This window comes from Crassostrea angulata, chromosome 4 (assembly GCF_025612915.1).
Source record: "Crassostrea angulata isolate pt1a10 chromosome 4, ASM2561291v2, whole genome shotgun sequence".
NCBI lineage: Eukaryota > Metazoa > Mollusca > Bivalvia > Ostreida > Ostreidae > Magallana > Magallana angulata.
Genome location: NC_069114.1, coordinates 30,514,248 through 30,539,069, shown reverse-complemented (window position 1 = coordinate 30,539,069; position 24,822 = coordinate 30,514,248). Strand labels below are relative to the sequence as shown.

General features: G+C 33.0%; 1 protein-coding gene across 1 annotated transcript in view; it reads right to left on the bottom strand.

Annotated features, from left to right (window-relative positions):
• The window catches only part of LOC128182214 (protein mono-ADP-ribosyltransferase PARP14-like), a 108,846-nt gene that overhangs the window by 1,575 nt on the left and 82,449 nt on the right, over positions 1-24,822 (bottom strand). Inside the window, 11 exon segments of the mRNA XM_052850813.1 lie at positions 443-522; positions 524-618; positions 2,348-2,493; positions 2,866-3,024; positions 3,027-3,108; positions 17,635-17,650; positions 19,304-19,424; positions 20,102-20,516; positions 20,852-21,048; positions 22,303-22,527; positions 22,630-22,812. Coding sequence (XP_052706773.1) covers positions 443-522; positions 524-618; positions 2,348-2,493; positions 2,866-3,024; positions 3,027-3,108; positions 17,635-17,650; positions 19,304-19,424; positions 20,102-20,516; positions 20,852-21,048; positions 22,303-22,527; positions 22,630-22,812 — 1,719 coding nt within the window.

Here is a 24,822-nt window from a genome sequence, read left to right as displayed (position 1 = left end):
CAAGCTAACCTTTTCTTTGTAATCATATAGAAGGAAAATTCATAAATCGGTTAAAAAGTACATGTATGCATTTTAGAAAAACACTTTGCCGGAAAACTATGGGAATTTCCCTTCAGGTCTAAGTTTCCAAGGAATTCATTCATGCAATATGCCTATAGATCTCACCTTACAGGGTTCTCCTCTAAAACTTAGACAGCTGAAAAAATGCCACATTGGCACTTACATAATTATCCGGCACAGGTTAAAAATATGTAGGACTTATATAGAATTATATAACAGCGAACAACATTGAGATGGTTGACGGTTTGTTATTGTCAATTTTTTCATTGACAACATATTTATGAATGTTCCTCGAATATTTATACCCGATTGCTCTAAAGAAAAGAAGATTTTGGATTTATAGTTTACATTGCAGTAACTATCTGATAAGTCTGACATGTACCAATTATAGCACAGTAGCTGCTGTTGAAACCAAGAGAGTGGATGCTGCTTACAGCTTCCGGTGCAGTTCCGTGCCGGATTCCTTTCATTTTGAGTTCCTTTAGGATTCTGGGATTCCAGCAACTTCTTTTCGGCGACATATTGCTTGTACAACATCTTGTTCTGTATTCTCTCCAACTATTAGTCACTAAAACTTTAAATAAGCTATTAGAAATTCAGGTGCGTATAAAATATATGCTAATATAATCCTAACTATTACTAGAATACACTGTTTAAGTTAGTACTTGATCCATAAGTATATCTCCAATATTGTCACGAAGAAAAAATGTTCATATATTATTATGTTTAAGCAGCCAGAGCATGTACACATTTCTCTGAAGATCAAGAGCTACCGGATGATCTTAAAAGTCTTTTCAGTGATAGATCTATTACGATGTCATAATTAATTACATAGTGATATATTACGGTCAAGATGTAGTGAATGAAAATTCTGTCCAGTTTTGACTATCGAAATAAAACGATGCTTTTGACATCCTCTTTAAAATGATATCAAATTTTATATAGGTTTCCATATTTCTATTTCTATAAATCATTATAAAATGTCAAAAACTGTTTCATTTTCAAAATAATTCCTAAGATGCGTTTAAAATTTTGGAGCAGAGTTTTGAAATAACTTTCAAGACATATGCATGTTCCTAGATATTTCATTAAAATGGATTTGCTGGATTTTATCAGCGATACCGTGTTTGAAACACGATAACTCAGACAAATTTTCAGGGTAGATTTTCTCACAAACAATAAACTCGCGAAATACCTTAAGGCTGCTTGGTGCGGTCTTATATCCTATTTATATACGCTTTTAAACGATGGTATTGTTTAGTATATGCATAATATTAGGCATTGCAGTAGTTTTCCCGGTCAATTAAGCCATATTTCAATGGAAAAATAATATAAAACTTGTTTACGAAACAAACTTTACATAAAAGGTACCGCGTTACTATCAAGATTCGCTCCAGACGTTGAGGCTGGTATGATTTTGTTACGGTCCACTTTGACATTCGCTATAAAATAAAGAAATAAGATTTAAAAAAAAATCTGCAAATCAGAAATAAACCTGTGTCCCTTTTTAATTAATATTCTATTCGAAAGGTAAGACAACATCAATGCGAAATAACGTTTAAATGATGTTATTAACTATTGTCAGACGATATGGCTATCGTTGATATCGGAAAAAAGTATAGAAAAGTCTTTCACAAATGTCCAATGTTACTGAATACGTAACGCACATATTCGAATCGATATGGATACGATATCGTCGATATCGATGATATCGACATTAATTATGAACAATCTTAGTTGTGAATATATTAAAATCAATATCGACACGACATCGTTGATATCGGCACCAAGGTAGAACAGCAGCAATGCCTAATATCGAATAAATGATGGTATATTACGATTAATATAAAATGATATATATTGATAAAATATTGTCAATATTAATAGAAAAAAAGAAATGCCTGGTACAAATGAGAGATGATTTAATAGCTTCAGTTGTGGATATATGCGAATCGATATCAATACGTAAAGTATGGATATGTCCATTTTGAAATGTCTGAACATGAAAATATCCAAAATAAAGTCTTCATAATTATGGTGTTTAACGATGGTGAAAATAAATTGATGCAGTATCGACACAATGTATATATCCATTTGAGTTTTCTAGTATCAAAATTAGTGATTCGATATCGATACAATATCGTCGATAACATCGATATCGATACTACATCGTGTCTTGGACATAACTCTAAGCTGACGGGTTAATCCTTGCATAACAATCGGCAATTAACGTTTCCAACTCATAATTAAAGTAGAAATAAATCAACAGCCATTAGGCTACCCTTACTTTAAGCATTTCTCTTTTGCCTACTTGTTCCTGGAATCTGTCAATAACACTGGAATATTCCGGGCTGCCTGAGTTAACCGGAACCATGGCCAGGTTGTGAGAGTCCTTCATAGTTGACCATTCTGCTTGAGGCTCAAAGGTAGAGTCTGCACAGGAAAGGGAAAAAACAGCAAACATTGTCAATGATAACATATAACCTTTAAAAACTGCAAACCAATAGTTAAAAAAATTATTTTTCGAAAGTCAAAGGTAGAGTTTGCACATGATAGAAAAAACAACTTAAAAATGATACTTAACCTTGCAAAGATGCGAACCAATAGTTTAGAAATCATATTTATGACTTGTACGTTTATGGGCTTGTATAAGCTGGAAACTTCTTAGCATTTGCAATTGATACATGTATGTACATGCCAAATTTCTGGATTTTCAGTGTTCATGAACAGTAAATCTCTATTCAAATTTTCTGTAATTTATGATAGTTATGTTTTAGAACAAAGAAATAATACTTATCATATTACCCTTGACTTTGTCTCTCCTGAACACATTGAATACATCTGACTTATCGACAGTAGGGTATCTCTTCATGTTAATGAAGTTAATGGTGTACTCTGTTTCTCCATCGTCCATGAATCGAACTTCTTTGTCCTGGTTGTGATAAGCTTTTTCAATGATCAATGATTGCCTGGGTATTCACACAAGTCTTTTTTGTCATCAGAATTATCCCCATAATACCATTGAACAAAGTTCGAGATGAGCTTTGCCTGTTTTTCATCATGTAAACCCAGCTCAGTATCTCGAATGATTCTACGATAAACATCAAATCTGCACTTATGTCGTCTTTTGTTCCATTAAAGAAGACAATTCCTCTATTTTTGTCAATGGTTACATCTGTGTCGAATCTTTCTTTTAAATCGTACAAAGCCTTCTTCTGAAACAACAGTATATAAAATAATGGTAATTAGGTAGTCTATAAGATAAAAGTTGATAAAACAGGATTATCAACAGTCTCGATTGAAGTCGTCTTTTCGTAAGATCTATAGTCAAAACAAAGACCTTGTTAGCAAATAAAATCTTACACTTGGTCGCATGCTGACTGACGTTTTTCATACTTTCCATAATTAACCATCTAATTGTCTACGGATTTTCCCGTTTTTCCCGATTACGTCAAAGAGTACACGGCGGGTGTGACCGGTCAGCAGAGGATGCTTACTCCTCCATTACACCTGATCCTTCCTCTTAAATTTTTAGAGGTCCGTGTTTGCTCTGCTCCTGTTTTGCAATTTTCCTTTGGACTTTTGATTTTGAACACTGTTCGTTATCACCACATGTCATACAGTATAATCACTAGAATACTTTGTTTAACAGGTCGGGTACACTACCTTATATGGATAGCATTATTTAACATGTGACAATATTTACGTCAAACAGGTTCTCCAATCCATTGAATGAGTCGCAAAGCATGACGGTCTACAACGTGTTTACTTTTCAACACATACAAGTTGTTTGTGGCTGTTTTATACACAATGTTTAATAGCTTGCCAGAAAATTCGTACAACTTGAGTTTTACTTTAGAAGGTAAAAAAGGAAAGATTACGTACCGTAGACTTTGTTCCATGCTCGCATGGAAAAATTCTGTTGTTTTAATTTATCAATTTGTGCTTCAAAAATCGAACAGTATCAATAGACTGGCATACATTCGCATACAAGTACAAGCAAATTTTGAGAAGGAAAAACTGCAGTTGTTTATTGGTGACTTAATTATTGTACACCATAAATAATTGCAGGTAATTGTACAATTTTAACATATGTAAATAGCCACGATAGTAAAAATGCACAAATTTACAAATATAAAAGTACATGTTATGGATCGTAGTATTTTGTACACTAAGCATTCTGTTGAGAGTCCCGGAAGAAAATTTCAAAATTCTACTAATGTTGTAGATAACCTGGGGTATCTTGTGAAAAACGTACTCACTGCTTCTAATATAATAGGACGTACCTCTCTTTTGAACTTCGACAATGGGGTATTTTGATAGGTTGATATAAGGCCTCATAGGCAATGTTTTTCAAATTTGAGCATAAAAATGAAAGATCAGACATGATTTTCCTTCTGAAAAATAATTGAAAATTGAGTTTTCAAAGAACAATTCAAAATGGTAATTCAATACGCTTTGTATACACTGAAACTTGTAGTAGCCCACAATGCCTTTCAACTCATTCATCTGATTGGTTTGTCAATAAAAGTAAAAAGATAAATTTTGGATGCAAATTTTTGCCGACGTCACAAAATCTAGTGGTCTCGACCTGTTTAAAGATCTCTGATTTAGTATATAAAAAACTTTCGTAACAAAACTTGATGGAAAATGTATAAACAGTCAGTAAAAATTAAATTATGTTAAAATACCCATTCTCTCCAAAATTAAGTTTGATTATTTACATAATGAAATGATTGGAAATGCAAGATTTTAAACCTGAAAATCTAACTCTGTTCTCGGTCTCTGGCGCTTATAAAATCAATGTACGTCATTGTCCTTAATCCGAAGCAACATTTGTATGATATTTATCAGTGTGTTACAAACCTGAGTTTTAAATAGCTTTGTGATAATATCGTCTTTAAATTCTTTAATATGGTATTCCCCTTCCAATAAATGTTCGAGTCTGTAAATTCCAGCATTAATATCTTGGCCTTCCCCATAAATAATAATGGTGGCTTTAGAGGCATCGATTTGTTTGTCCTTAACCACCGGGGTTCCAATGATGACCATGATATTTTCCAGGTAAACCTTACGATCAATTTTAAAATAAAATAAAAAATGGAAAATCAAAAGTAAAAGGACAAATCATGTTCTCATTATTTTACCATATTTTTTAACGACTTTCTGATTTCAAATTCGTTGACTTTAACCAGATATTTTTACTTAAAATTAGATTTGTTGCTGACTGTTAACGAAAAACTGTCTATATGTTAAAGTCAATTAAGAGAAAGCTCAGCTCCAATTCCTTTTTTATGTACTAATTTAACATCTTATCAAATCTCTGTAGAAAAGAAGTAACAAACCTAATAAGTGTTATGTTTTGTCGATGATCTAAAATGATATGAATGTTAAGTTACAACAAAAATTCTCACTGCCGCCATGTTTCAGTCTATAATTTGTTACTCGAATTCCAAGACAGATATCAATAAGCTCATAGAAAAATACAGTTATATGGCATCATAAATTTAGATAAATTATACTTAATTTACTAACCAGCAGATAAAAAGAGATTCGCAATCTTCTCTATCACCGATCCTATTGCTTGCGTTTTGCCTTCAAAGCACAGCTGCATGGCCATGATGAACTTTTAGGCCATCTGTTCAGAATAGAATAGAATAGATAACGACATGACCTTCTGAGAGATGTTTGACATCAGAGTGTATTTTGTTCAGAGCACTGAAAACTTGTTCAGCAAATTCTTGTATAGATTGGCGGAAATAGAATATACATCTTAAATAAAAAATGAAAATCATATTTTAAGTAAAACAAGAGTCATATGGCCACATTTATTCTAAAAACAGCAGTTTCTGTATTCCTTTCTGTATCCCTTTTTCAATTTTTCTCTGTAAAAAAAATTGAATATAAGAGGATGAGGATAAATTGGGAAAGGGGATGTGATAAAGTATTAAAGAAAAAACGAAAACAAGAGGTGACTGAGCAATCTACGCATGGTCAGAAACAGCAAATTTAGCAGCAACTTGTATATAACGGTCAATACAAATCGAGGTACACTTCACTCGTTTGATTCTTTGGCTATATCTTTACATGACCTTCAGTTTCAACCAAGGAATACATGTATGGGCAAATCACTATTAAATGTACTTACGTTGTATTTTGAAACAGTTACTTGTATTACAAAATAATAACAAAAGTGCCCAGATGTTAAGAATGTTAAGTGCTTGTCTAGTATAAAATTCAGGGGAAACTATCAATATGTATTTAGATTCAGATTTTTGAGGATACATTACATGTCATTCCACCAAATGTCAAGTAGTGCTAATGGGATATAATATATTAAGACTGTAACCTACATGTATATGTCCTAACAAAAATTGCTTACATAGTTTACTTGTTTGTACTATCCTGTATCTAGCGTGCAGTATCATGCATTCTTCGTTTATCATTCTTTTTATTACACCCTATCTATTCTGCTTATCTTACCTTATCAGATTAAAATTGTGGAATGCACTAACAAAAATGAAACAGACTTTTTAAAACTTGTATTCATCTGTATTTAGAAAGATTATCAAAGCGGGAAAGTCAACAAATACAAGAAAGGTGGAAATACACAGCTTACAAATTTTACACTTGTCCTTTCATGCTTAGATACAGGAGTAAGTTTGTAAAATGTTATTGTAAATCTAATTACATTGATTTACAATTTTTTTTATTTACATTGGACAACCAACTACATGCAGTCAAATCCAATCAAATGGAAAACCTGCCCAGTGGGTTAACGTTCAGCAGAATAAAGTGTCATTAAATTCGCATAACGAAATGAAAGCAATAAAACTTAACGTTAGATTATTTTATTAGTTTGTAAGAGAACCAATAATCATCATTGTCGAGAAAACCACATTGGACAACATTCTAAGAGGTATCGCTATACAAATGATGATGAAGGAACTAAAAATCTATTACCAAATTGCACAATATAACTAATTGGTCGCATATCTTGCATTGTGTACAGATTGGTCAAAAGTGGTAGCTAATTTAAAAGGAAGTCGTAAAATTCAAGGTTACTTTTATTTTAAAACGAATTTGGCGGAAAAGCTATTGGTTATCTAGATATACACTTAACAAAAAATCAAATTGTGCATCCTGATACATAGAATGAAATAAAGTTCAAAGATGACATATCAACGAACGACGTTCCAATTATTTATCGTAGCTATTTGAATTATAGTTGACACAGAATTAGCTAAACAACGCATATTAAAAGGAGACAGGACATTAATAACGTGAACTTTGCTGTTATAGAATGTATAGTAATAGAAAAAAAACATTGTGGAAGTCAAGTTGTTTGAATCGTAGCAATAAACTGTTTGCATGTTGTGTGCATTATAAATGAAACTGTGAATACTTGTAAAAGATTAACCATTAAAAGCATGCAGCTCTCTTTTTACCAAAAAGTTACAATTTTTCGGCCCCTGGAGCTAGGGTATAGATATCCGAGATTCCTCCTACTCTTGGTCTCCATGCGTCCCCTTCACCCTTTTATAAATTAATGTTTGCAAACATAAATAATGAAAGCGAGAGTAACAGTCAGAGGAGTCCCTATTTAAGGTTTAAACACCCAAAAATGAAGCTTGTTTCTATTTTTAAACATCAATAAAGTAATACATTTTCGGGGGGATTTTTATTTATCAACATTACTAAAATTAACTTTTCTAAAGTTGAAAACGTTGACATTCCCCAATCTTAGGTACTTAGAATTAAGAAATTTTACATAATACTAGTACAACTGATCAGAATTATTAGGACTACTAAAAATGAACTAAAAAATTTGGGTTTTAGGGTCATAATTCAAAATAGAGATATCTCTTTTACAAATCTATAAATCACATTAAAAAGCCTACAATGTACATGAAATTATGTAGATTTCCTAAACTACAACACATATTTAATTTAATACGACCAAGTGACAATTTACTTAAAGATGAAGTGACTCAAGTGACCTTAAAAAATACATGTTCTCTATATACGGCCATATTTGTCACCCCCCCCCCCCCCCATTCAACAAATTCATGGGCAGTGAATTAAACAATTATGAACATAATACAATACGTTTAGTTTATCCCACCCTGCTGTGCCAGTGCAGAAATTGTTATAAACATTTTCACTATGTGGCCATATTGACCCTACCCAAAAGCCTGAACCCCTGACCAAGAAGCGATGAAATTCTCAAATTTGGTAGAGGGCTTTACGGACATCATGACCGTGCATTACCTTCCCATGCTATGGATGTAGAAAAAAAGATGTTCCAAGATTAAGTGTATATTCACTATTTGGCCATATCGGCCTCGCTCAGTGACTGAACCCTTGACCAAGAAACAAATTGTTATAAAGAGGTAAACGATTTTTGTTCATCATCACTTAATTGACCTTTTAGTTCTGGCGGATTTGAAAATTGCTATCACTGTCACGTAAATGAAAAATATATTATAGATAGTTCCGTTGTAACTGGGTTTTTTTTTTCATTGTCAAATTTTTTTTATACATGTAACATTCTATGTCACATATGTTTGTTACTTTTGTCACAATAGTTGACAATGACTTCAATTTGCCAAAGACGAAATGTTAATATTTATATATGATTTGTTTGTTGTAAAGACAGTCAAATGAATTTGATATCTTTCAAAAAATTGGTTTGGGCCAGATAATACCATTGAAAGATATGAAAACCGTCTACCAGATCACAAAGAAACTAAGAGGTGACCACGGTCCCAACCAAGACCTCCCGGTAAAAGCAGAAGACGGGTCGGCAATCACAGAGGAAAAGGCAAAACTAGAGAGATGGAAAAGAACATTTCGAGAAAATACTGAACCGACCAGATCCACCAATAACCCCAGACATCCTTGAGGCAGAGACAGACCTTGAGATTGAAATAGGCCCCATCACGTTAAATGAGGTGAAAAATGCGATACACAAATTGAAAATTGATAAAGCCCCAAGGGAGGATGGCGTGTGTCCCGAGATGTTGAAAGCGGACGAAAAAATAACACCTTACATACTGCAGCGCATACTCCAAGATATATGGAACAAAGAGGACATCCCTATCCCTGATGACTGGAAGAAAGGAGTCATCATCAAGCTGCCCAAGAAAGGTGACCTTGGAGACTGCAACATATGGCGTGGGATTACACTTGTCTCTCTCACCAGCAAGGTCTTTAGTCGCATCATACTACAGCGCATTACAACTGCTGTAGACAACATACTTCGACATGAGCAGGCCGGATTCAGAAAGGGGAAATCTTGCGTTTACCATATATTTGTACTAAGACAGATACTGGAACAGTCATGTGAGTGGAACAGCACACTGTATGCTGTATTTGTCGATTTCGAGAAGGCTTTTGACAGCTTACACCGTGAGTCTCTCTGGAAGATCATGCGTCACTACGGCATCCCTCAGAAACTGGTTCACATCATTCAGTCCCTTTATGAAAAATTTGAGTGCCGGGTGATTTATAACAACCAGCTCACAGAGCCCTTTGCAGTGAACATCGGAGTGAAGCAAGGATGCATTCTGTCACCTGTGCTATTTTCCCTCGCAATTGACTGGATCATGAAAAACACCACAGAAGGAAAGAGAAAGGGATTACAATGGACACTGACCTCAGTCCTAGTGGACCTGGATTATGCTGATGACCTGAGTCTCTTATCAAGCAGACACCAGGACATCCAACAGAAGACAGAGCTGCTCGGAGCAACAGCGAGCAAAATCGAATTGAAAGTCAACACCAAAAAGACACAGGTTCTTCGAGTAAACACTACCAACAGAAATCCAATACTTATCGATAGCAAACCAATAGAGGATGTTGAGGAGTTTACTTACCTGGGCAGCAAAGTAACCACAACGGGAGACTGCAACAAAGAAATCGACTCCAGGATCAGCAAGGCAAACCAAGCTTTTGCAATGTTGAAAACAATAAGGAGATTTACTGCACTTAACAGCCGCACCAAGATCAAGATCTTCAATAGTAATGTACTCAGCGTCCTTCTATATGGTTCAGAGTGCTGGAAAACCTCTCTACTGATTGAAAGAAAACTTGAAGTCTTCCAAACCAAATCCCTCAGACGCATCTTAAAGATCTTTTGGCCTAATACCATCTCAAATGAAGATCTGTTAAAAAGAACTGGGATGACTACAATATCAGAGATCATCCAAGCAAGACGCTGGCGATGGCTTGGTCATGTCCTGCGCATGCCCCCCAACTCATTGCCCTGGGTCACCCTAAGATGGACACCCCAGGGAAAAAGAAATAGAGGCTGGCCAAAGGAGACATGGAGAAGAACTGCCCTTAAAGATCTTAAGAGCAGAGGCCTGTCCATGGAGACAGCACCTAGAGTTGCTGCAGACCGAGCCAGGTGGAAATACCTTGTAGACGCCTCAAGCACCTGATGGCGCAGAGAGGATTGAGTGAGTGAGTGCGATAATACCATTTAATAAATCTTAGAGGTTTTCATGTTACCATTTAAAGATATCTTTTCCCAATAATTATTTTATAACATGTGAGTTGGCATTAAATCAAAATATACTTCTAACCTTGTTAGCATATATCGTATATCATGTTTTTTCCCCCGCGAACCAGAACCTAGAACGGTATATAAAATTTACGCGAATCAAATTTTCATTATTTCAAAGTCAAATTGAAAATATATATAATTTACGATTGTTTAAACCTATGAACTAAGAGGGGAAAAGTATCTAAATTGTCGCTCTTTATAATGAAAAATTCGGACAATGAAATCAGAAATAATTACCGATAATAATTGTCAGAGACGCAAACAGTCATAAATAAATAGATCATGTACCGTTACAAATACCAGGAGCTCAGGTATAATTAGACATCGGTTTACGCAAGGAAAGCGACCGTTTTAATTAGATTGCAAATGGATTATTAAATAAACAACGAGACTTACATATCTATTATCTGGCGCTTGTCCTCCGATCCCGCAATTTCTACCTGAATACACTAACTGAACACGCCTGTTTACTTTATCAGGAAAGAGAGAATTTTATTACAAAAACAAAACTTTGTCACAAATTTAAGTTATTTTTCGCGATTCGGAAATCGTCGCAAACAAAGTGAAAATTAGATACACGCCGAAAAAACCTGATATACGGTATGTGCCTTGCTTTCTATATGATTTAATGGAGGCTTAGTTTGCAATTTTTATTCCTTAAATTACTGTTATTATACGCCAGCGGCACCCATTGTAACCATATTTTGGTGCATTACTTATTTACATCAAAATATTTTCGAAAAAAAGTTTGGTTCTGTACGAAAGCTCTTTTTCGTAGGAAAAAATATTTTTTTCGCGAATAATCGCCTTACTTTCGCGAATAAACGCGAAACTTTCCCAAATAAACGTATTAGTTTCGCAAATAAACGGGTAGTTTTTGCGAATAAACGCTAAACTTTCGCGAATAAATGCAAAACTTTCACAATATAACGCGTGCTTTTCGCGAATACCGCGAAACTTTAAAAAAACAATCGCAAAAGTGTCGTGATATAGCGCGTAACTTTCGGGAATAAACGCGAAACGTTCGCGAATAAACGCAAAACTTCAATATGCATAGTGTCAATTCATACAAAAACTCTTATGAAGAACAATGACTGAAAACAGGTACATTTTATTTTTTAGATAAATACTTATTTTTCAGTAATATTATATCATCCGTTTTACGAAAACAACATTATTTATTTTTTTATACAGATGTAAATAAATCTGATAAAACTTCATAAAACTGTTAGATGTTCCAAGTAGATAGGAAGAGCATAATTTTTCATTTGTTCGCCGACCCTGTATTCGAACAGGCATTGCATAATTATCTTTTTTATGTAACATTAATATAAATTCTTAGTACTGATTGTCAAAAGAAACGATATATGTGATTAATGTAGAGAACGAATTTATGTTATCTGAATTTAAACAATAGCTTTAAAAGTGTATAGATTAAACTTATTTTAATTCACAGCTTGACTTATTTTTCTGGGGCTCGTTTCAAAAAGGGTCGTACGTCCAGACTTAGCGCTGCGCCGTTGTAAATACGGGACTAGTAAGAATATTTGCGTTTCATTAAAGAGCGCATCTTTACGTCCGACTTAAGTTAAGCCAAAATTTTACGTCCACTCATAGGTAGGCGTAAGTTCGGACGTAAATATAATTAAGCATATATATTATGACACGACGATTGTATTTTATCACTAATGCGATTTAAATAACATGTATTGTCACATTCAGATACTGAGAAAGAACAATTTATACTTTTAATTCTGAAATTTGATTGCCACGGGAGTTTCTCTGGAATTAATGTGCACACGGGGGTTTCTCCCGAATGAATGCACAAGAGAGAGAGAGAGAGAGAGAGAGAGAGAGAGAGAGAGAGAGAGAGTATTTTATGTGTTGCATTTTATAAAGTTTAATTTTACTTTTTCTGAACCATTTTTTCCCCTAAACCACTTACCATGAACAAGTTACCATCACATTAGTAATAACTTTACCTTTTAAAAATATTTCATAAAAATTGTTTTCCGAGAAAATTGCTAAAACTTTTAAGTAATTTATTAATGAACAGTATATTTTTATAACCTACGATGTATGTACCTGTAGATGCATTAATATTAAATGCAAATAATACTGAAAATCGAAGCCGATTAATCTCACTGATACTAATGCACAATCATAAACTTCATTTGTAATACTCTTTATATAATGAAGATATGTTATTGATACATGGTTTTTAACTACAAGAATGATGACACATTAGAGTTAAGATAAGTCTGCAATTAAACTGATTTGATAAAACAAATTATTATTTCCAAATACTGGATACAGAAAGTGTAACATCATAATACATGTACATGTATACAATACATTATATTGCGCTAAAACACAAAACATCGCGAAATGATTGAAAACAAAATTGCATTAATTTTATTCTACAACCCCAAAAATTCATTTCAATTGATTAAGGTCAGAATATTGGATGTAAACATCAATATGACAACTTGTAAATTTACACCGACCCAGTAGATTCAAAATTTTCAATATGATAAAAGTAATAAAATAACATATATTTTGGACTACCTAATTACTTAAAATGATATATTGAATATTCTATTGAGTACATTACACAAGTCAGGTACTTCAACAAAAATAATACCGAGAAAGCCCGCCTTAAATTAAACATTATAATATATCTAATTGTACGGATAATTCATTTAAGATTTCCATGTGTTTTTGGCACTAAATAATACTCCTTGCGCTGGTATTCCAGAAAATCATATACACTTCACCATTTTTTGGTTTCTGTTTTATGTTTTATCTATTTGTATAATTTGATTTTGATATAAAGTGTTTTTGTCCGGTAAATTGTTGAAGAAAAGGAATATAATTAAAAATTTTTTGCCTCTGTGTGAAACAAGAATTTATCAAATCTAAAATATTTTTAAATAAAAATTATTCCATTTGATAGTTCCTCTAAAATTGATTATATTTTCACATGCTACATACACCTATATAACAGAGTAATAGAAACAATTGTATACATGTGCAGTGCTGCGTTGTCAAGAACTTATGCTAAAGCTATAGTCTAAAGTTTACGCCTGTAGTTACGCCGCTTTATGAAATGCAAAATACACCCAACTAAGTTTCGGTGTAAGTCCTCGGGCTAGACTAAAGTTAGGCCCACAATTTAGGCATCTTTATGAAACGAGGCCCTGAAATAAAGCCGTCAAACTAGACGTTAACTTATGTTGCGGCGATATAACATATATAACGTTTTAAACAATGATCATATCCTTTCAATTTTACAATAATATTTAATGAAACTTTTAATTCGAATTAAAATTGTTATAATGCAAATATCTAGGCCTCATTTTCTATAATACCGCGCTGATTTGTTTTTAGTCATTATTCTTCATAAAAGTTATTGTTTAAAATGTCCAAACTTATAACAAAGTTTCGCGTTTATTAGCAAAAGTTACGCGTTTATTCGCGAAAGTAACACGATTTTTCGCAAAAGTTTTGCGTTTTTTCGCGAAGGTTTCGCGTTTATTCGCGAACAAAAGTTTCGCGTTTATTCGTGAAAGTTTCGCATTTTTTCGCGAAAGTTTCGCGTTTATTCACGAAAATAAAGCGTTTATTCGCGGAAGTTACGCTAATTTTTTGCGAAAGTTTCGCATTTATTTGCGAAAGTTACGCGTTTCTTTGCAAAACAAACGCGTTTATTCGCAAAAGTTCAGCATTTTTTGCAAAACGCACGCGTTATATCACGAAGGTTTCGCGTTTATTCGCGAAACTAACGCGTTGTATCACGAAAGTTTCGCGTTTATCCGCGAAACTAACGCGTTTATTCGCGAAAGTTTCGCGTTTATTCACGAAAATAAAGCGTTTTTCGCGGAAGTTATGCTATTATTCGCGAAAAAAAGATTTTTTTAACCTACGAAAATGGGCTGGGCTTCCGTAGCTCTGTGTATGCAGTAGCAATGTGAAAAATTGCGTTTTTTTTCTCAGATTATGACAGATGTGGCCTAAAATGCTTGCAATATAACCTTACTGCATTAGGCAAAAATCTAATATGCTTTTGTCATAAGTGATTTATACTATATTTAAGCATTATTTATTAATATGATCAAGGATAGCTTTTTAAAAAAATGATAACTGTTATTTTCGGAATAAAATCAATAATGGTTACTTAAGGCAATATATTCCTAGAAACCACACTCTTTATTTACTGATAAATGCTTTTGTTTAATCTTACATAAGATTTCTTCAATTTAAAACGTGTTGGGCATTTTAGCACTGAAAAAAGATTTAACTAGAGAACAAGAATATTCTCAAACTAAAAACATCAAGTCCCAATTCAATTTCCTCATCACAAATAACGAAGTCACACCAGCAAACAAAGAGCTTAGACGGAAGAAAAATGGTTAGACAGAGATAAATATTAAAGTACCCCGGTTTCAACTAAAAAAAAACCCCACCAAACACTATAACCAAAAAAGAAGCCTAAACTAACTTTTAAACCTTGACTCGAGAGCTGACTCGGACAAGTTTGTATTTTCATTATCTCCCATAAACTTTTGTCAAAACCTTAATATAAATTAATAAAAAAAATTGTAACATTACGAAACATGGTTTTATTACACATATTCCTTGATGTATCTTTCACGTTCCTCAACCTTCATAAGAATATTTCACTTGTTTCCTTATAAAAATGATACATAGTTAGTAAATCATACCCGTTCCAATCGCTGGAAGTGCGCTGGTTTCAATTTCATTTCTTCCACTAGGTTGAAAACATCTACGGATTTCCTTTTGTACGTTTCCCCGCTAACATCAATGTGGATAATGAATTTTGATGGCATTGGAAACTTTTTGCCATTGGCTGTTTTTGCATAGTCATATCTTTTCATATTTTTCAAATTTATGCCCATTAATTCAACTATATACTGTACAATATTTAGAGATTACATATAATCCATGTTAATTTTAGACTATATTAATATCAAGAAGAGGAGCTTTCTTTAAAAATATAGACAAATATATGAATATTTTCTTAACTAAATAATAGTATATGGCTGAAAAAAATAATATGAAAAATTTGAAAAAAGAAGAGTAGAACTGATAGGTAACTTGTTGACCAATCAGTCTCCTTTAAATTATCTTGACAACAATGTATATGTTATGTCTGTGATACAAAAATGTATTTGCTTATTTTCAAAAATTGTAGCGAATATCAGGGGAATACCTATAATCTACACATACACAATGAATAGTAGCTTAACAACCCATTATAGATTATGTTATTACCTTATTTATGATGCATAGTGAAATGCAAATTGTTCACCTATACGAAAAAAACAAGGAAGGTTCAAAGGTAATTACTATTTTTAGATTATTTCAACCTCTAAAAAAGGCAAGATCTGTTTAGAAATAAAAGGACTTAAAAAATAATAATACAAGTTTCAAGATTTGTGTGATAAATTAATTCCATATCAAGCATGAAAAGGGCATGGTCACAGTTTTGGTTTTTTTTTCTCTATATTTATTGCTTATAATGTTTTAGTAATGCATTTCTAATAATAAATCAAAACTTGATTGTCAGTCGTGGATTTATAAACAAAATAGTGAGCTCATAAGTCTTTGTAATGTAAACAAGGCTTGTGCCCTATTTTTTTAAAAACTGGCTCTATATACCAGTAAAATAATCATTGTCATGCCTTTTTACTACATGCTAATTTGTTTTTTTAAAACATTAAAAGTTCCTACTGTTTGTCACATTCATTTAGGTTCAAACCTTGAATTTTCTTTCAACATTCAAAAGATCTGAGCTTTGTTTACATATTTTGGTTGACTATCAGAAATGCCTTACTAAAGCATGTAAACATTAACAAGAGGCCTATGGACCACATCGCTCACCTAAGCAACAATGGGTATAATTAAATCAGCTTTATGGAGTCATATACAAAAATATCAGAACAATTTCGTATAAAAGACCCTGTGTAAAAACTATTCCTATGTATATTCTTTTATTTATCCTTGAGCCCCTTTGTAACGATGCTTTTACAGTCACATCACATATTGGGCATTGCAATTGAAGAGAAAATCTTAAACAACTGTTTATATTTGGATTATAAACCTAGATCAAATTTCGAATCCCTTTTTAGGCCCAAGAATTGTTTAGAGGCAAGAGTCTTAACAAGTTTAAAGAATCAACAATATGTTAAATGCTTGCATATAAGTAAAACCATATATACATGTAATAATATTTGAGTTTGTGTGAATGAATGTAATTAAAATGTTTTCCTTTGTAAAATTACAACCCCCGCCAAGCCCCCCCGTGACCCATCCCTTCTCCTTAAGATAATGATTTTAACAAATTTTAATTTACAATATCTGAACTGACTAAAGATACAGTTTTTCTAGACCAATTGAGTTTTTAAAAAATGATTTTTAAAGATTTTTCCCTATATATTCCTTTGTAAAAATTTGTCCCCCATCACCCTTCCCCAGGGATCAAACAAACTTGAATCTTCCCTACCTAAAGATGCTTCCATACAAGTTATAGCTTTTCTGTCCGATCGGTTTCTGAGAAAATTTATAAAGATTTCTCTCAATGTATTCTATCCCCACTGGAGCCCATCCCTACCCCATGATTTGTATCCAAAACCTAACCGAGGATACTTTTTCATTAATTTTAGATTTTCTTGCCGATATGTTTCTGAGAGAAAGATATTTAAAACAATTCTTTAAATATTCCGTTGTAAAAAAAATCGACCCCCATTGCGGCTCCATTATATCCCTAGGGATCATGACTTGAACTATATATGATATTAGTCGGCCCCCATATTTAGTTATTTTCAAAATGATTCAGGTACATTAATTTGTTGTGTTAATTTATAAAAGAGTTGACATGAAATATGTTTTTCACCTATTTATTTGATTTATATGCACTCACTGGCAGTATATGACGTCATAAGTGACGCTATATCTATAATTCAATCAAAATCAATCAAAACTTGACATTTTTTTTCTCTTTTTTTGAATGCAAAATATAGAGCGACTCTTTGAACAAGAACGAACTTTTTGTCACTTTTAAGTATTGGAGAAATACATCTTTGGTGAAAATATTTTGTTTGTTCAAGCAGTTGCTCAATGTTTCCTTAAAGAAAAACTGCATCAAAACAAGCCGTTTTATGCTAAAAATGAGAAAATGGCGGGAAAAGGTAAACTTTATGATGTCATATTTTTAAATTGTGGGCACTAAAATCAAAATGAAAATTATAAAAAACTTCAAATGTATATTTGTACATATAATACAAAGAATTAGAGTAAAATGCCAATGTTCATTTTAGGGGGCCATTTTAGGCTCAAACCATATATAGTTCCTTGAATCTACATTACCTTAGGATACACGAGTAAAAGCTTTTCTGGCCGACCAGGTTCTGTGTATGTAAAAATGTAATCCCAATTGTTGCCCCACCCTGCTCGGGGATCATGATTTGAACAAATTTGAATCCTCCCTACCTGATGATGCTTTCACAGGGTTACTGCATTTCTGGCCGATTGGTGTATGAGAGAAAGATTTATAAATATTTTTCTCAATATATTCCTAGGTAAAAAATTCAAACCCCATAATGGCCTCACAACACCCCTGGGGATCATGATATGAACAAACTTGAATCTACGTTACATGAGGATGCTTCCATACAAGCTACAGCTTTTCTTGCAGACCAGTTATTCAAAGATTACCTCTACATATTACTTTATAAAATTTGAACCCCCATTGTAGTCCTACCTTACCCCTGGGGGTTTTAATTTTCATAACTTTGAATTTATATAACCTGGGGATGCTTTCACATAAGTTTCAGCTTTCCTAGCCAAAAGATTCTGAGAAGAAGACTTTTGAACATTTTCCGAAAATGTTAAATAATTCCTATTTATCTCCGATTGAAAAAGGGCGGAGTCCTTAATTTATATATTGAATCCCTTTTGCCTAAGGGTTTTTAGTGCCAGCTTTGGTTAAAATTAGCTCAATGGTTCTGGAGAAGATGTTGAAAATGTGAAAAAGTATACAGACAGACAGATGGGGGACAGACAAAATATAATCAGAAAAGCTCACTTTAGCTTTAGCTCAGGTAAGCTAAAAACGAAAAAATACTCTGTGAAGTGTTAGCAAAAAACTAAATTAATATTTTAAACATAGATTTTTTATTTATATATTCTTATACAGCATATTCTTGATTTGAACCTTGAAGGCATTTTTCTGATATTACTTTGAATTTCTATTTGTCTCTGCAACTGTTCACCAAGTTTGGTTTAAATGGCACATGAAACTCCCCCTAATAAGAAAAAATACCAACATTCTGAACCAAGCTAAAAAGCGAACAATAAACAAAACAAAAACAAATTGCTAAGGTCAACCAAAAATGCATAAAGAACATGTATTTAATTGAATCTATCACATTTATGTCTGTCTGATTAACAGTATTGTATTGATTCTCTACTTTAAAATTAAACATGGATAGAATTGGTACCTTATTTGTTAAAAAGCCATAACACACATTTAAATATCTTAGTTTTCTTAAGTTTATGTTTTTAAGATATGTTCATGAACTACCTTTCCTAGTAGAAATACTTGAACAATCTTTAGGCTACTTTTACCTTGATAATTTCCCTTTTGCCTACTTGTGTCCGAACCTGTCAATCACACTGGAATATTCTGTGCTGCCTGAGTTAACTGGCACCACAACTAGGTTGTCAGAGTCCTGCGTAGTCGACCATTCTGATGGAGGCTCAAAGGTAGAATCTGCACAGGACAGAAAATATACCGATCATTTCTATTTGCATGTAACCTGCCATGACTATTCTTGGTGCTTGGGGTCAAAATATGCTTGAAGCTTCAACTTTATGTGATACAAAACAAGATTTATTCATTGTTTATTTATCTAGTTATTTGATGCTTCAATTTGCGGCTTTTGTTGGTGAAAAAAGTGTTCTGTTTATCAATTGTATATGCTCAGAATTACCAACTTAGAGATTTTTTTCCATATGTTTATGTGAGGAAAAAAACTGTGCTGTAGATAAACTTTCATCGAGAAAGAAAATTAGAGAGAAATTAATGTACTTTTTCTATTTCAAACAAAACATCGGTGCACTGAATTATTTGAGCTAATGTCTTAAGCACTTGATTCTGCCCTTTCAAATATGTATTCACGATAATTGCTAAATATTGATTTTTAGTACAGTAATTTTTTTTATTTGACATGAGTATTAATTAAATTCTGAATGTTTACTTTTATCATGTTTTTATTGTTCACATCTCTCAGAAAAATAAAAGCGAATTTAAAATCTCCTGAATGTGCCTCTTGCAATTTTACGTGGGTATAAATCCCTGCAATAAATTAGGAATATACTGATCCCTGAACAAAACATGTTACTCTCTATTCCATGATATCTTAGAACAAATATTATGATAATGATTACACTTGGATTTGTCTCTCCTGGTAACAGTGGTAACATCAGACTTATCAACAGTAGGGTATTCCTCCATGTCCTTAAAGTTGATGATGAACTCAGTTCCTCCATCATCCGTGAATTTAACTTCTTTGTCCTGGTTGCGATACGCTTTTTCAATTTTCAGATTTATGTTACCCGTGTACTCAATCAGCTCATTTTTGTCATTTGAATTATCCACAAAATACCACTGAACATAGTCCGAGATGAGTTTTGCCTGGACACCCTCCTGTAAACCGCGTTCCGCCTCTCGAATAATTCTATGGTAGACATCAGATGCAGCACTTATATCGTCTTTTGTTCCATGAAGGAAGGCCATTCCTTTATCTTTGTCAATGTTTACATCTATTTGGAATCTCTCTTTTAAATCATATAAAGCCTTCATCTGTAACAACATTATATGAGCAAGGTAATCATACAGACACAATAACAAACTGATAAGGATATCTGACCCAGGGGCATAGAAAACCCTTTGTTTTATCCATTTAATCTTCAAAACTTAATTATTCATCTAGAAGAAAAATTGGTTCAAAAGGAAATATAAATAAAACCTAGCTGAGTAGTGCAGCTGTACATCTATTTCAAACATGCATCATAATTGCAACTCTAATCTGTGACATTTATATTACGTATGAATTTTCATACTAGATACATATAATAGTACAATAAACTAAATTAAGTTTTGTATACGAGTAATATATTTCTCAATCTGTAACAAACCTGAGTTTTGTATAGCTTTTTGATTATTTCATCTTTGAATTCTTTTGTATCTAAATCCCCTTCCAATGAATTTTCAAGTGTGTTAATTCCTGTATATATATCTTGGCTTTCTCCATAAACAATAATGGTGGCTTTGGAAGCATCCTTTTCCTCAATCACTGGGTTCCAATGGTGACTATGGGGTTTTCCACACCCATCTTAGGATCAAAATAAATATGATATCAGCTTTAAGACAAACAGTATCCTCGTTCTTTTGACAACTTGTTTTTTAAACAACTTTAATCTTATTAATTTAATATCAATTTTTTTTAATAACTCATATTAACACTGGCAAAGAACCAGTTGCTGACTATATATATATATATATCAGCTACTCGGTGTTCATACTAAATAAGTTTAATTGTGTAATGAAAAAAAACCAAGCCTTCTGGGAGTAGATCCTGTCTCAGCCATTGCATATATATATATATAGCGAAATCTTGGATATAGCGAAGTTTTTTTTAAGTCCTCGGTAAAATTCTGAACAAATCTTTGCAAAATTTTACAGTTATACTGAATTAAGATGTAGCAAATTGTATATATAGCGATCTGATTTTGAGTCCCGCAAAGGTGAATTTACATGTTGACGAAATTTTTATAATGAATTTCTTAACTGTTTTATAATCCTGCTCTAAAAAACATTATAATTGAATGATTTTATTTTCACATAAATTCTTCATATTACAATTGGTTTATTAAAATATCAAAAGAATGTATTTACATTCTAAGCCTTCATTAGCAAAAATTGAAGTCTGGTCAAAGAAAACGTGTATATGATAGCTGTGAATTCGCTATATATAGTTATTATTATGAATTCATTATATAGTAAATCAATTGCTCCCTAGGACTTAACAATAACCAAGTTTTACTGTACAGATGTAATATATCTTAACTGTGTAATTTCAATGAAAAACTGGATTCCCAATACCTAGGATGCTTCCACAAGAATACCAGCTTTTCTAGCCGCATGGTTTCAGAGAAGATTTTTTTTTTAAAATGTTAATTTTCAGAACGTATTCTAATTCATCTCTCCTTGAAAGAAGCCATAGACCTTTATTTAAAAAATGAGAATTCCCTTCACCCATAGCTTTGAATGCAAATTTGCAAACTTTGGTAAAATTGGCCAAGGGATTTTGGAAAAATGACAATTTTGAAAAGTTTGCAATGACAAAACAATGTATGACAGACTACAGACAAATGTTGATCAGAAAATGTCCTTTAAAAAAGCCTTTGGCTTGAGTGAGCTAATCAAGACAATGAAAAAACCATCACTGCCACCTTGTTGCGGTCAAACATTTGATCACTACTCACAGCCTACAAAAATATAGACAGCAATCAAGTGACCCAACAGAAAAATCCAGTTATACAGTTAGCCAATATACACTTCAATAGATTTAACTGATTTTACTTACCACCACTTGGTATGTAATTTGCAAGCCTCGTAAACCATCCCTTTGGTTGAGAATCTTGGGAGTGAAAGCACTGATGCATAGCCATGATGAACTTTTGAGTCATTTGTTGATTAAAGAAAATGACGTGAACTTCTGACAGGTGTTTGACAGTTGAGTGCAGTTTATTAAGAGCATTGAACACTTGGTCAGCGAAGTCCTCCACAGATTGGGGCTGATAACTTTCACCTTAAATAAAAAATGAAATTATAATTATAATATTTAGTAAGAGTGTTCCCGTTAAAAACAAAGTAACCATTACAAAATGGATATGCAGAATGTAAATCATGCCTATTCCAATTGCTGGAAACGCAACTGTTTTTAGTCTTATTTCTTCCACTTTGTTCAAAGCCTCTTCCATTTTCTTCTTGTAATTTCCACCGCTTACATTAATGTGAATGATGAATTTTGATGGAATTTGGGACTTGTCACCATTGGCTGTTACTGCCACGCCATACTTCTTCATATTTTTTTCTACATTTTCCAAATTAAAAGATAAATGCAATAACGCAAATTTTGTATTTATTGCTACCTGGATTAAAAATTCGTCATGAATTTAATTTCGTTGTTTTATACTGCCAACGTAAATAACGAAATTAAATCCTCAACGAATATTTCTGCTTCTACAGTTATAGTAATATTAGCTCATTCGAAAAATATTGACTGGTCAATAGCTTTTAAAATATTGATTGGTTAGGAATATTATTTAGAAAATATAGTGATTTGTTGATTAATAAACAGTGACGTATTAAATAAATCTTCGCGACTCCAAAACAAAGTGACATTATCAACATGAATAAACATACCGGTAATTAGATATAATATTGTTATATTCAGTAGTATATTCTCACAATATAATTCCATATAGACAAATAGTTAATAATTGTAATATTAGCTTACAGTACAGGCAACGCAGATCCTGTATTGGCCCGCGTTACCGTCACGGTATTTTTATCGTTCCCCCGATACACCATCGCGGTTTTTGACCGCAGTATGGATTGCAACCGTGATGACACCGCAACGGTGTGATTTACCTTTAGTCCTGCTGCTGCTTGCTGTTACTTTACCTGTACTGTACATCACAGGCAATGCGGGTCGCGTAAATCCACGTCAAATATGCGACTTCAGATTTAAGCATAACAGCTGCATTGTAAATAAATTGTGGTTCATATTAATATAAAATTAATAAATTATATTTATGAAATAAAATTTCATGAAATTGGAAACTACATTCGAATTACAACATAACATGATTATTACGCTGCATCTATAAGATGGGGGTGCGGGAAACACAGCTCTCCAGTAGTCATCTGGAAGCTGTCTTTCTGCCTCCTCTTTTATACAGGTAAGATAAATTTTAACGCTTGCGCGCATTCTCAAAAGTAAAGTTAATACATTCAGAGGGTTCAACTAATATTTTATTTCCAAAGATTTTTGTAATAAATATTAATGTTGATAAATTTCATTGTAATTAATATTGATATTTATTGTTAAAATGTCATATTAAATTAATAAAAAAGTAATCATCTGGAAGCTGTCTTTCTGCCTCCTCTTTTATACAGACTAGGACACGGGCTACTCCCCATGTAGAGGTGGAGACATTCCGGAAACACCTTGGCTAGGGCACCCGCCAAGTGTGGGGATGTTGGAACAAAGATCTCGAGGATCTAAATAACTTAGATATCATAACAGTCCATATAACCCCAAGTCGACTTTTAAAAAATAGGCTGGAGGAATTATGATATAGAAATGGACGTTATGATAGATGGCTCGATAGATTTTCTTGAAATTTTTAGGAATGATAGAAAATGATAATACCGTATAACGGGTATTTTTTACGTGCTGCTAATTTTTACTAATTTTTACGAGTTATATAAATCCGTAAAAATTAAACGCGTAAATTTTCACAGAAGTAAAAAAACAACGCACGTAAATTTCTACATCGTACGTATGAGAGTAATGTTCATGACCTTCAGCTCAGTCCCTGACGGCTGTACATGTACATGTAGGTATATTTGGGCGTTTTTGGTCAGGTGGTGATAACAGTTCAGATCTTTCAGTCAGTCTTGAGTATCTTTCAAAACTACGTATAAATCCACGTTAGTAGCTAGATGTCTTTTTTGGTTGGGAGAGAAAGAAAGAGAGAGAAAAAAAATTGAAATGGAGTTGTCTTTCTTTTTTTCCCGGTAAATCGAACTGAGACGAGCACATGGTGTACATCAATGATGATACCCAGATAAATAGGAATAAGTTAAGTGTATATCACATATGAAATAAAGGTAAATGTATAAAGTAAGGATGTCAACGAGTACCCGGTTAACCGGGTACTCGATCGAACGTCAGAGTATTGAATACTAAAATCGGTACTCGGTTACTCGGATGTATATTTTTTAATATTTCTAAGTTTATTTAATAATTCAATAATTTAATTCTAGTTGTAACGCGCTTTCTGATTGGCTAGAAAAATTATTTTATATCGTATAA